The sequence below is a fragment of the Nycticebus coucang genome, chromosome 9 (assembly GCF_027406575.1).
Source record: "Nycticebus coucang isolate mNycCou1 chromosome 9, mNycCou1.pri, whole genome shotgun sequence".
NCBI lineage: Eukaryota > Metazoa > Chordata > Mammalia > Primates > Lorisidae > Nycticebus > Nycticebus coucang.
Window position 1 is genome coordinate 45,081,151 of NC_069788.1, and position 13,823 is coordinate 45,094,973.

The following is a 13,823-nucleotide window of genomic DNA, read 5'->3' on the forward strand; positions in this document are numbered from 1 at the left end:
GAGTTATGTAATCATGATGATGACGACATCAGTTTCTTTTTTTTTTTTTGGTTTGCAAAGTTTATTAAAAATCAAAGAATAGAAAAACTTTACATAAAACGACATCAGTTTCTGCTGATTCATCAAAGTTGAATTCAGGGTCTGCAGTACCATCTGGTGTATCTAAACCTTACCTGTTTTCCTTAGTAGTAGTGGTACAACTGTTGCAGGAGATTTTTTAGATGCTGGGTTAGTTAAAATATTTGGAATCTACTTTTCCTACACATAATAGTTGAAGAGTTGCCAGGCTCCAGAAGAAAGTGAGTGAACATTATCTCTATTACCAAACCCTACTTTTAGGCTGAGGTTGAGGTTGCCCACCCGAACCTATAGATGGGCCTCCCATTTTTGAATGTGCCTCCATCCCACTGTTAGGGAAGGCACTTCCTACTTCGCCTCTTGCCACAGAGCACTCTGAACAAGTTGTTTTTAGAATCTCTTATCAGGCCTTTCCTCTGTGACTGGAATGGTGTTGCATTGCCTCTGTTCTATAATCTGCTTGTAACACCTACAATCCTTCACCTGGGAAGTCAAGATTGTAAAATAATAGAATTAACTCCCTCTTCCTTTCTTCAAGTGATGGTAGTTACTTTGGGGGAAAGGAAAATAAAGCTTAAGCTTAAGATGACTCCTCAAGTCATCTTTCTGTACCAGTTAAAAGATCAACAGCTCCCATGTGCCATTCTCTGGGTAAAAGGGAATTAGGTAGCATTTTTCTTCCCAAAAGGCATCAAACCTCAGTCAGTAAATTGAGGATCAACAATAACCGTAATCTAAGCTAGTTAAATGCCATACTGAATGTTCTGAGGGTCAGGGCACTTACATAGAAATATGAAAATGCACGTGTCTTTATTTCTTTCTCTGCCAATTGCATAGAACCTGTTTTATTTATCTGTTAAATGGGAATCCACAACAGCTCCTTGGCTAAGTCATGTACTCCCTAGCCCAAGTATTCCAGACAAGGAATAAATAACTTGCTTTACAAAGGCCCACATGAAGTGTTTGGAGCTTTGGACTGGAAAGCTATTCAGTTAGGGTAAAGGTGAATATATTTCATAAAAACCAAATGCTATTGGTTTTCCAAGTTTTCTTTAAGCATCGTGTTGGTTCTCAATCTTACGGGAATCTTAAGTTTTTGTTGCTTTCCTTGGGTCATTCTGGATGAATGATTGTTGTTGGGAAGTGCCAAGTCAGAGCAGTATATTTTAATCTGCTTTACCTTTCTGTCTGTGATGTATGTGACCCTCTTTCCTGCAAAGTGGGGTATAAGAGCCCTTTGCTGCCCCAGCCCACACTTGGTTGAGTAAGTAGAGGCACGTACTATGGCTGCTGAGATGGTTGGAGCCTTAGTTTGCATGCTGAAGACATGCTTGGAGTAAGGGCTGATAGGTTTATGGCATTTTGGTATTTTAAAGACCACCTGTTCCACTCATCTAGGGCTGTGCAATTAATCAGGTTACCTCACTTCTCTGTGCTTGGAGATCATAGCTGTCTCAGCAAATCTTTGTGACAATTAAAGAGAACATGTTAAGTGCTACTGCAGCACCTGGCACATAGGGATGCTTCCAGAATGTTTTGTTTAGTGATACTACCACGTAGCTAGAGGCATACTTCTGGTGTTTGGGGACTTTTTATGGAAAAAAAAAAGGTGAAAGTAATTTCAGTGCTTTCCATTAAAAACACTATTCATGTTCACCATTCCTGGCAGCTTTGACTACAGGCCTAAGCATAACTCAAGAGCATTTTTCTTAAAATACTATTGTTTCAGCCTCCTAAGCCAGACACTTGTGTCAACTCCTAGAACCTTAAATCTGGAAAGATTTAAAGAAATGCTTAAGGTCCTAAGAAAGGAAAGGACTTGACCCAAGATAACTTGGAGAGTGAATGCAAAGCTGGGATCAGAACCCAGAGCTCCTCCTTCCACTTCTGAACATCCTGCATCATCCCACTTCGGTGGAAACTGGAAGGGTTACACATCTCCAGCTAACCACCTCCAGTCTCTCTTAGGACCTCAGAGGCTATGACCAGATGGATGGAATGACCCAGATGCTTGTGTCCCCAAGACTAAGCAGCTGTTTAAAACTTGGTTTTGAAAGGCCACTATTCCTTACTAAGAGGGATCTTAGTAGATTGGGAAATATCTGCCCTCTTTCATTTATTAACTCAACAAATGTTTATGTGGCATCTGCTAAGGTACAGGTACTGTGCTGGGGTGATACTAGCAAACAAAGTCATACTGAAAAGGGATTCTGATCACTGACTAGCCTGCAACCAAGCCCTTTTATTTATTTTCAAAAAAGTGTATCATTTTTTTAAAAACAATAAAATTTTGACCCTACCTACATTCAAAGTAATGAAAAATGTATACTCAATCTTATGCCTCCCCATCCCAAGTTGTGTCTAGCCTAGATTCAGGATTCTTTTTATTTATTTATTTACTTATTTATTTGCAGTTTTTGACTGGGGCCAGGTCTGAACCCGCCGCCTCTGGTATATGGGGCTGGTGCCCTACTCCTTTGAGCCACAGGCGCCGCCCTAAGTTTATTTTATTTTTTATTATTTTATTTTATTTATTTACTTATTTTGCAGTTTTGGGCCAGGGCTGGGTTTGAACCCGCACCTCTGGCATATGGGGCTGGTGCCCTGCTCCTTTGAGCTATAGGTACAGTCCCAGATTCAAGATTCTTAATCTAGAAGTTCCCTCTGGTCATTTGTAATGGATATGGCTGAGGTGCCTGTTATTTGTGCCCATTTGATTTCTCTGGTCCAAGGGCCTTGCTGCCTGGGCCAGTTTGGAGTATAGGATCCTGATGAGACTGGTTACCAGTTACTTTTGCCTTCCATGTCTTGGCAATGACTGGATCTTATCAAGTAACACAGAGAATGGGGAAAGGGTAAGGGGAACATGTTTCAATTGTGCAGCATGTTCATGTAGCTACTTCTGGTGTTGGCACATCTTAGTGTCTCATTCTTAAGGGGAAAGCAAGACTGTGAAGCCTCTTCTACCCAGCCAACCAGCATAGGAAGTTGGAATAAATCTTTTCATGTGTCAAGGGAAAGGCAACACGGCGGGGCAGGGGGATAGGTTTGGGGAGAGAACACTAAGATCCATTAGACTTGTTTTTGAATCTCAGCTACCTCTTACTAACCATGTGACCTTGAACAAGTCTCTTAGTCTCTTAAATAAAATGGACAACAGTGAAATGGATGTGGTAATACTTACCTGGCTTTAGGGCAGAGGTGAGGATTAAAGATAATGTAGGACAAGCACCTAGTACCATACCTGGGACCTGGGTGCTTGAGTAGCAATTTCCACTACAGTGTTATTGTTGCTATACAGGTAGTTAGCCAGCAGCAGCAGCCTACATCTGAAGTTAAGACACATTAAGTGGTATGTGAGGATCTTTAGCAGAGTGGTTGAGATGATGTTGTAAGGGAAATAAAAAAGCTTTGTGACCTAGGTGGAGGAAAATTGGCATCGACTGATCCACGCTTTGAAAGATGGGAAATATCTCTCCAGTCTCCCCTCTCTGTGGATGGTGTAATTCAGTGAGAAATGTTAACAACTTGAAATGTACTATCTTTTGTCTGTTGGTTTTTGTATGGCAAGGACAACAACCTTCAGTCCTTTGTGCATTAGGGTTTCCTTCTGGCTCATTGGGAACCATAGATCTTGCGCTTGGTTTGGTTGTCAAGTTGCACTGCTGTATCTACCATCACTGACTGTCTTCACTCTCTTCCAGGGGCTCCACGGGCCTTACCCCTTCGGCCAATCTTAAACGGGTATCAGCAAGAAGAAAAAATAACAAAAGACAGAAGGCCTGACTCTGGTGGGGGAGGGCAAGGGGTTCCTCTGGATTGCAGACCACATCGCACGGACCCCTGGCTCTGACCCCCATCCTGGAAGAAGAGGAAGAAGCAGAACAGACTAGTTTTGAGTAAACTCAGTATGCATGTGTGAATGCTGAATCACAGGAATGGTATTGAGGCTACCAAGAAGAAATCCATGCAGCCACCTTGGGTTTTGTTTATTAGGCGTCAGTCTAATAAGTCATTAGGTTACTGGGAAGGGAAAAAAAAGTTTAAAATGGGGGGGAAAAAAGCTGTCTTTTTAAACAAAAATTATTTTGCCTACAGAGAGGTTGTAGTTTTGAGCACATGTTAATTTTCTCCCTGCTTCCCCCACTTTTATTTTTTTAAATGAAGGGTAACATACTCTATAGAATAGTGCTTGCTCTGGAAATGATTCAGGTTAAAAGCTGGTGTGACATGTTTGGGGACTCTGTGGATCAGTGCCACAGGAGTATATCTGCTGTGCCATATGACTCCAGAAGTCTCTGACCCCATTTGTTTTTAATGGCATCAGCCAATGAGTTATCACCCTTTTCCTCTTCTTTTCTCTTTAATCTTCTATTGATTTACACCTTCGACATTTGTATTCCATCAACCCTGTGGCTTGTTAGCACTAGAACTTCTCTGAAGACCAAACTTCCTTGTGTGGCCAGCAGAGGAATCTTTGAGGACAGATCTTGGGTGATGTGGGATTTCCAAGGCGGAGAGGTGTCCTTGTGCACTCCCTTGTAACAATTCAAATTGCTTTTCTTCCATGTTTCTCTTGGCAGAGAGAAATGCCACCATGCTAACTGCTCTTTTGGATTCTTCATGCAGTGGCTCCCCATTCAGTCTGGGAACAGTGCCTGCATGCTGAGTATACGTGCACGCCACGTGTACATACATGAGTGTTGGTGTAGCTCACCAGCAAGTGTGCAGCAGGCGAGCACGACAGCGGCAACTGCTTCTCTGTTGTCACACAATTTCTTTCCCTGTGTTTCTCTTCAATTGTCCTTTGTGGTTTTTTTCACAGCCTATTAGTAGAGGCTGAGCTATTAAAGTGTAAAAATACAGCCCCAAAGGAGAACTTTGTCATGGAGAAGGGCCACAGTCACTGACTACTTGATCTTGGAGACCATATTTAGATAGAAATGAGAAGACCCCCACACCCCCTTTCCCCATTAGGAAGCTGGTTTATGGGTAAGGAGGTGGGTAAGGGGCAGCCCAGCTGGAGTAGAGGCTGATTGGCTGACTGCTGGTGGCCCCACTGGCATCCTGTGAATTCCGAGTAGGTTGAGATGTGGATATCTCCTTGGGAAGCTTGAACCAGGCTAGAACAGCTGTTTGCCAAAGATACAAGAATATGCAAAGTCCCTCTTCTCTCTCACCCCCTTCCTCCCCTCGTCTTAGTTGGTTTGAGAGTCAGGGATATGGATCCAGCATGTGGCTGTAGGGTTGCCTGTGTGTTGTAACACCCCCATCCACGGGGGCGGGGGTGGTGGGGATGAGACAAGCAGGCAGACCAGGTGATGAGTGGCTGCAACAGGTCATGCAGCGTGGGTGTGGGTGAGGGTCTGCCTGCTTGTCTGTTTCTGTCTGGGTGTCTGAGTTCCAAAAACGTGTGTTGTTTTTTCCTACTCAACCTCTTTGGAGACTTTTTTTTAAGCTTGTGTGAAATTCCTCTTTACTTCCCCAACCCCTAAAATTAAAAGTGGGAATGAACTTTGGTCCACTGGAGAAGTCTTGAAGATGAACGGAGGTAGCCTGCTGAGAAGGGTGGCATGGCTGGGTCTGGGGCTAGACTAGCTTACTCTAGAGCACCTATTTTCTATGCACATGTGAGTGTCCCATTCCCTAGCAGAGTCCCTGCTGGGTACTTATCCCAGGACTATAGTTGGCTTTTTGTCTGAGGGCCTTATTAGGCCTGGACTCTTGGTGCTGTTGGTGCCAATCTCCTGGGACACTGCCACCCTGGAGCCTATGCATACCGACTGTTCTTCCCACTTAACAGTTTCAAAACACCATATCTTCACTGCCCTGGATAGGATCTTGGGAGAATTTACAACCCCTGCTTTCCTGGCTCTTATCTGCCTCACATTAGGTGATCCTTCTCAATTTCCCAGTAGGTGCTGCATGCCGTGATTTAGCAAGGGCTTCATAGGCCACCATCAGTGTGTCTGGCCTTGTTGCATTATCCTGCTTGTAGGCAATTGGACATGGCAAGTTAAGTGTCCCAAGCACCTTGGCTTCCTTCCCAAGAACAAATCATTTCTGTGCACATCCTTGGAGAGGTGAGCTTCTTGCAAGAGGGCCAGAGCAAGCTCAAGCCTTGGTGTAGGGGTAATGGGATCCATGGCTTCCTTAAGCCCAAGAAGGGATTATTACTACCCTTCATTCTCTTCCCCTCACTGGTATGGGTTCAGAGCAATGCCTAGAGCACTTCTCTGCTCCCCTGCCTAAGGAGGGTATTGGCTACCTCTCAGCCCCAATAGTCCCTGGTTCTTTTAGAATCTTTATGAAGTGACAGGCTGCCCCTGGGCAGGACCACCAGTGTCTGGGACCCAGGAGATGAGGCAGACACCATCCTTAGGTGATAGAGTTTAAACTCAATTGGGGAGATGAGGGGCTAAGGCTTGGAAAGTTTCTGTGTGCATGGAGTGAGGTGTGTTTGTTTGGATGTGTGTGCATGTGTGCATGCTTTTTTTCTTTTTGCTGTGGAGACAGTTGAATTTGGGGCATTTTTCTACAAGAAATCGTCAGCCCCCTCTTCCCAAATAGGGCCTAGCTGTAACCTTAAGCCCATCAAAGGCACTTCCAGCCTGGACAGAACCTCATCAAACATCTACTGTGCTCTGAGGGTGGCCCTGGAGGGAAGGGGGAATAAGAATAAATACCTCCCCAAATTCAATCTGAGACCCAGCAGAAGAGGATGGCAGAGTTGCCAGGCTCAGCAGTGCAAGCTAATTACCCATCCCCGTTCTGCCTTGCCTCACCTTGCCTTTCCTTTGTTTCCCTGGGTGAATGCAGGAGCAGCAATGTCTGCCCCTTCCACCTGGACAGTGGTGTGTGTAGTAAGTAAGCAAGCTGGGTGGGTGTTTGTGTTGGGGCCTCATGGTGCCTAGGAGGAGATGAAGATGAGGAGGTTTTTCCTTACTGTGTAAATGAGTATTTGTATGATTAAATTAACACACACACACACAAAAAATGTTTTCATGTGTGTCAGTGAGTTTTATTGTGCCCTCAAGCTTCCTGTGATTTGCATGGCCCATAATAGCTTTGTGGTATGTGCTTTTTGGTCTCTGGGTCTTTCTCTTCTGCAGATGGGAAAATTGAGATTTTGATATTTATATATTTGGGAAATTAGTCCTGGGTTTATAATGGGATCTGGTGACCAGAAAGGTAAGGAAATTGCCTTCAAATGACGTTTAGGTAACCAGAGTACTATGCCTCTTTTGATTACCACTGTTTCTTTAACACATTAGAAATAACAGCCAAGTTAGCTAGCAAGCATTGTTTGGGTCCTTATTGTGTGTCCAAGACATAGATAGCATAGGTGCAGGAATTGCACAGGAAGAAAATGCAACATCGCGTCATCTTTCCTGTTGGGAAAGCAGATAAGCCAGAGTTGGCAACTCCTACCTCTTTCCACCTGGGTCCCTGGCATCCTAAATTTAGGATTTAAATAAAGAAGGAGTATATATGTTTCCTATGATGGTTAGATATAGTGCCTGAGTGCTCAGAGTATTCCTTCTGTTTTTTTTTTTTTTTTTATGGAATAGGTAGGTTTTTTTTTGTTTTTTTGTTGTTTTTTTTTGTAGAGACAGAGTCTCACTTTATGGCCCTCGGTAGAGTGCCGTGGCCTCACACAGCTCACAGCAACCTCCAACTCCTGGGCTTAAGCGATTCTCTTGCCTCAGCCTCCCGAGTAGCTGGGACTACAGGCGCCCACCATAACGCCCAGCTATTTTTTGGTTGCAGTTCAGCCGGGGCCGGGTTTGAACCCGCCACCCTTGGCATATGGGGCCGGCGCCCTACCGACTGAGCCACAGGCGCCGCCCAAGGAATAGGTAGGTTTTATAAGGTGGACTAGGAGCCCGAGAGGTAGGAACCACACTCCAGACAGCTGGCAAACAAACTTGGAACCCATCCCACATACTTACATAAGATAGCCTATGACCTTGGTAGGGGGTGTTAGACAGTGGTCAGAGAGCATTGAGCAGGAGTCAGATAGCCTGAAAGAAACTTAACTGGCTGGCCAGGCAGGGTGGCTCATACCTAGTGCTCGGGAGGCAGAGGTGGGAGGATTACTTGAGCTCCAGAGTTCAAGACCAACCTGAACAGGAGCAAGACCCCAACTCTATGAAAAATGTAAAAAATTAGCCAGATGTTGTGGTGGGTGCCTGTAGTTCCAGATACTAGGGAGGCTAAGGCAGGAGAATCCTTTGAACCCAGGAGTTTGAGGTTGCTGTGAGCTAGGCTAAGGCCACAGCACTTTTCGAATAAAGAAAGGAAGGGAGGAGGGAAGGTGTAAGGAAAGAAAGAACCTGACAAAAACAAGAACAAACAGTGGTATTACTGGCTCTATCTCTTCATATTTGTATCGGTCTTCAAAGATCAGAGCTCGGGTTTGTCTTTGGTCACATCATCGTTCCTCTGTGCTAAAGAGAGTGAGAGCAGAGAGGAAAGGGAAATTGCCTGGGCCTCACACCTTAATGGATGAGTCAGGTTTGGCAAGTCCCAGGTATTATAAGCATTATTTTCACTTAACTGAAGAGCTAACCTTCTATAAGCCCCTGAATTTGGCCTTCCCTCTGCCTGGGAAGACTTTGTGTTCTAAATGATGATTATGAGCCAAGGGAACTAGGGTGCAGAGTTGGGGGGAAGTCCTTTGGCCACTGCCTTGTAAACTGCTCAGTGAAGGAACCTGTGACCAGAGCTTGCATGAAAGAAACAGGTCCCACAGAGAGCTGGTCCCCTGCCCCAGAGGCCTGCATGTAATACTTGTCTTTCTCAGAGAGCAGCCTAATATAGCGCCCAGGGTAAAGGAGACTGACCATCTCAGAGACACCCCCGGGGGTGTAGTGCACCTGCTTCCTTCAAGGTACCCACAGCTGTTTGTTCTTTACATAGTAGGGCCCCCACCCCTCACATGGGTCTTCCTGCAGCTCAGACCTCCTCCCAGGCCTTCTCCAGCACCTACTGCTGAGCAGCTATTTACTTGGCAGAATCTGTTTGTCTTTGGGGCTGTAACCTGTCAAGAAGTCACCAGGCCCTGAGAGAAAGGAGCAAGTTTGATGGTAGCTCCTGGCCTGAGCCATTCCCACGGGGGCTAGGTGACAGGGAGGGGGCTCTCAGCTGGGCCTAGGAGATGGGGTAAGGCAATTGCAATGGTCCAAGTCCAGCCCTCCTGGCAGAGCAAACAGGTACTCTGAAGTCACCTCCCTGCCCCAGCTCAGGTTGTACTTAGGTGCCTCCCACCCTGTTCCTGAGAAGGCCCCTCCTTCATCTTGCTATGACCCAACCTTTTCCCAGACACCACCCGGTGTCCAGCCCTGTGTGGCTGCCAGGAGAATAGGCACAGAGGTCATTCATGGTAGCCCAGGTTTTAAAGATGGGAAAAGAGCAGGCAAGACTGTTTAGAGATAGAGGAGAGGGTGTGTGAAGTTGGGGTGTTTAGAGACCGGATTCTGATCAATGTGACTGATGGGTCTCATGAGGTACCTCCTGTGTAAAATGAAGATATGCTGATTTAGAAACCAAGACCTGAAGAAGAAAAAAAGAAAAAAAAACCAAGACCCGAAACATGAATGTCGTTTTTGCCCTTAGTTCTGAGATGCTGTGATCTGGGATAGTGCTTCTCAAATACATTAAAATGCAGATTCTAATATTACAGGTCTTGGAAAAGGAGGCAAGATTTTGCGTTTCTACCAAGCTCCCAAGTGAATGGGTGCTGCTGATCCTCCATTCATACTTTGTATGAGGATAACAGAATGTGGCCAGAGAGGGTTCAAGCCCCACCCCACCCCCAATCAGCCTATGAGAGTCTAGTTAAGAGTTTGTTGGTCAGGCCTATTAGGATTTATTTATTTATTTATTTGAGACAGAGTCTCACTTTGTCGCCCTCAGTAGAGTGCCATGGTGTCAGCTCACAGCAACCTCAGACTCTTGGGCTCAAGCAATTCTCTTGCCTCAGCCTCCCAAGTAGGTGGTTCTATAGGTGCCCCACCACAACGCACAGATATTTTTAGAGACAGGGTCTCGCTGTTGCTCAGGCTGGCCTGGACCTATGAGCTCCGGTAATCCACCTGCCTCAGGATTACAGGCGTGAGCCACCTCACCTGGCCTCAGGCCTACTAGAATTTAAAGGAGCTTACCAATAAGTCAACTATAACAGTAATACTCAAAATGTCAGCAGTGGTTCCCCAGCATTTCTTAGGATTTATTCAGGCTATGATTTCTGGCTTAAACATTATTTCTAGTGTCCTGCTCTTCTGTCACAAAGAACAAATGTATGAGTGTCCATTATAATTATGGTAATACTGGCTGCCCATTACTGACCAACTCCTATTAAACTGTTTATATGCATTACCTCATTTACTCCACACCACCATCCAGCTGAGGCAATAAAGGGCCAGTAAGGGTGGCAGTGGATAGGGTGTGGGTCCCATATACCGAGGGTGGCGGGTTCAAACCCAGCCCTGGCCAAACTGCAACAAAAAAATAGCCGGGTGTTGTGGCGGGCACTTGTAGTCCAAGCTAGGCTGAGGCAAGAGAATCGCCTAAGCCCAGGAGTTGGAGGTTGCTGTGAGCTCTGTGACACCAGGACGCTGTACCGAGGGCGATAAAGTGAGACTCTTGTCTCTACAAAAATAAATAAATAAATATTATAAAGGGCAAGTAAGCTTGGTGCTTGGTTTGTGAATTACCAACTCCTGTGTCACAAGTCCTGGAAATGGTGAAGAAAGGGACCTTAGTCCAGGGGTGTCTGGGAGGTTTCTTTGAGGAAGTGATACTTAAGCTGAAACCTAAAGAATAGGGAGATGGGAAAGGGTTGAAGGAAAAAGTCTGCAGAGAGATGGGGGAGAGGGTGGTGTACTGGAAACACTGGAAGGGGATCAGTGCCTCTGTACTATTTCTGGATGGGCTATGTCTGTCTGGAAGAGAAAGAGATTATGGGAATAGAGTCTTCCCAGTTACTGCCCAGGGCAGCCCAGGAGAGCTTTGCTGCCTTTGCCCCTTTGCAGTTCAGTTATCCATTTATTGAACATTTATGTGCCTGCTACTAAGGTACTAAGGATGTAGCAGTGACCAAAAGAGATAAATATCTCCCCCTCACAGAGCTGTATTTTAGTTTGAGTAGACAGGCCATAAACATAGATGCAGTATGTCAGAAGGTAACAGGTGGGCGTGGCTGTAGCTCAGTGGGTAGGGCACCAGCCAAGTACACCCAGGGTGGCGGGTTCTAACCCGGCCCAGGCCAGCTAAACAGCAATGACAACTGCAACAACAACAAAAAAATTAGCCAGGTGTTATGGCAGGCGCCTGTAGTCCTAGCTACTTGGGAGGCTGGGGCAAGAGAATCATCACTTAAGCCCAAGAGTTTGAGGTTGCTGTGAGCTGTGATGCAACGGCACTCCACTGAGGGTGACATAGTGAGACTATCTCAAAAAAAAAAAAAAAAATGTAGCTGGCGCTATGGAGAGAAATCAGTGCAAAAGAGGATAGGAGTGCTGATGAAGGGGAGAAGATTGCTGTTTTATTTTTATTTATTTTTTTGAGACAGAGTCTGACTATGTCAACCTCGGTAGAGTGCTGTGGTGTCATAGCTCACAGTAACCTCAAACTCCTGGGCTTAAGCAGTTCTCTTGCATCAGCTTCCCAAGTAGCTGGGACTACAGGTGCCCACCACAATGCCCAGCTATTTTTTTGTTGTAGTTGTCATTGTTATTTAGCAGGTGCAGGCTGGGTTCAAACCCACCAGCTTCAGTGTATATGGCCGATGCCCTAACCACTGAACTACAGGAGCCGAGCCCTGCCCCGCTATTTTTTAGAGATGGAGTCTCTCACTTTGCGCAGTCTGGGCTCAAACCTATGAGCTCAGGCAATCCACCTGCCTCGACTAGGATTGCTGTTTTGTACAGGAAGTTCAAGGAAGTCCTAATTAATATGGAGAGAGTGGATATCTGAACATTGCAGCCAGAGAGAACAATAATTGCAAAGACCCTAGGTAGCAGGAAATAAGTTCAGAGAGGTAAGTGGGTCAGATCATGTGGAATCTTAAGATGACTGAAATGGCTTTGGCTTTTACTCTGGGTAAGATGGGAGCCATTGAAGGGTTATGAGCAGAGGGAGGAACTTTAAAAGATCCCTCTGGCCGCTGTGTTGAGAATAAACTGGATGGGGCAAGGGGAGATGCAGGGAAACTAATAAGGTGGTTACTAGGTAGGGTAAGTGGAGGAGGTAAGGTGTGGTTAGATCCTCAATACATTTTGAAAATTGAGACAGCAGTGTTTGCTGGTGGGTTAGATGTAGAGCATGGCAGCAAGAGATGACTCCTGAGATTTAGGCCTGAGCAACTAGAATATTGGATAGACAACTTACTCTTACCTATGATAGGCAGGACTACATGAGGAGTGGGCTTGAGGGGAGAAATCAGGTATCCTTTTTGTCCCTGTTTAGTGTGAGATACTTGTTAGGCATCCAAGGAAGGTCTTGGGCCAGCAGGTAGATATACAAGGTTACAGTTCAGAGAGAAAGGATGGGAAGTCAGCAATGAGATGAAACTTAAAGCCTCAGGACTGTTTTGAGATCATCAGAGGAGTAAAACTGGACCTTATCAGTCTTGCACTCCCTCAAAACCTGCTTTTTGCCCCAGCTCCCACCATGAGGATCTTCTCTGACCAAAAAGGCTCCTCCTGAGGCTCAGAGGTCTGATGGTTGTTGTTAACCTCTCTCCAGTCCTAGCAATCCTTATCCTGCCCACTGTTCTCCCTGTTGGTCATAGCAGATAGTTATGGAATGGGTGAGGGGCTGGATACTATCCAGGCCAGGGTGGCCCTCGCCTAGGATCCAGGTGGTAAGGTCATGAAAAAGTAGAGCGAAAGCCTCAGTAGATAATAGTTCCTGTGGTCCTTTCCTCCCAAGGACAGTGTGGGACCCTAGACCCAAGTCCTAGAAATTCCCCCTACCAGACTGTGAGAGAGAAGTAAGAAGAAGGGGACTGTGTCTGACTCAGGGCCTGGGGAGAGAAGCCCTGTGGGGACCATGCTTGCCTGTACCAAGCCCCCAACCCTAGTTAACAGTGAAAACATTCAAGATCCCCGATGGGCCAGAATGTCACTGCTCAGTGCCTCTAAGCACCACTCAGGGGACCCAGTAGAACAGAGCAATGATGGGATTTTAGCTGAGCTATAAGGAAGTCCTTAGCATGTAGCTGCTGTGATGCATTTAAGGTTGCTGGGAATGCAGCCAACTCAGCTGGTGTGGAGTATGCTCCACATGTATGCTCAAGGCCAGCAGAGGGAAACACATAGTTCAGGCCTCATCTGGAAAGGATGGCAGTTATCCTGGCCTGGCCTCCTTTGCATGTATGTTTTCCAGATTCCTACTCCTCCAGGGCAATTGTTGCTTTTGCCCTCTGCTCCCAGGTAGGCAGGCTTGAGTTTTGAATCCAGGCTCTTATCAGCTATGTGACAGATCAATTTATTTAGGTACTCAGAACCTCAATGTTCTAATAATGTAAAATGAGTTTCTACCTCAGAGGTGTCGTAAGAATCAAATCCATCCTAAAAAATGTTTGGCATCATATACCTGGCACACGGTAGGTATCCAATATGTGACAATAATTTTATTATTATTATTATTATTATTGTTATTATTACCTTGGGATGTGGCTAGGCCTGGGCCCCTAGGATAGGGGACTAGGGCACTAGGTATTTGGGAGGCAGTCAAAA

At 45.7% G+C, this 13,823-nt stretch overlaps 1 protein-coding gene across 2 annotated transcripts in view; it reads left to right on the forward strand.

Annotated features, from left to right (window-relative positions):
• Positions 1 to 7,065, forward strand: part of ILRUN (inflammation and lipid regulator with UBA-like and NBR1-like domains) — a 131,658-nt gene extending 124,593 nt beyond the window's left edge. For both annotated transcript variants that reach the window (XM_053603253.1, XM_053603251.1), the window contains one exon: positions 3,783 to 7,065. In XM_053603253.1, coding sequence (XP_053459228.1) covers positions 3,783 to 3,818 — 36 coding nt within the window. In that variant the 3' untranslated portion in view covers positions 3,819 to 7,065. The remainder of the gene's footprint in view (positions 1 to 3,782) is intronic.
• The last annotated feature ends 6,758 nt before the right edge of the window (positions 7,066 to 13,823 follow it).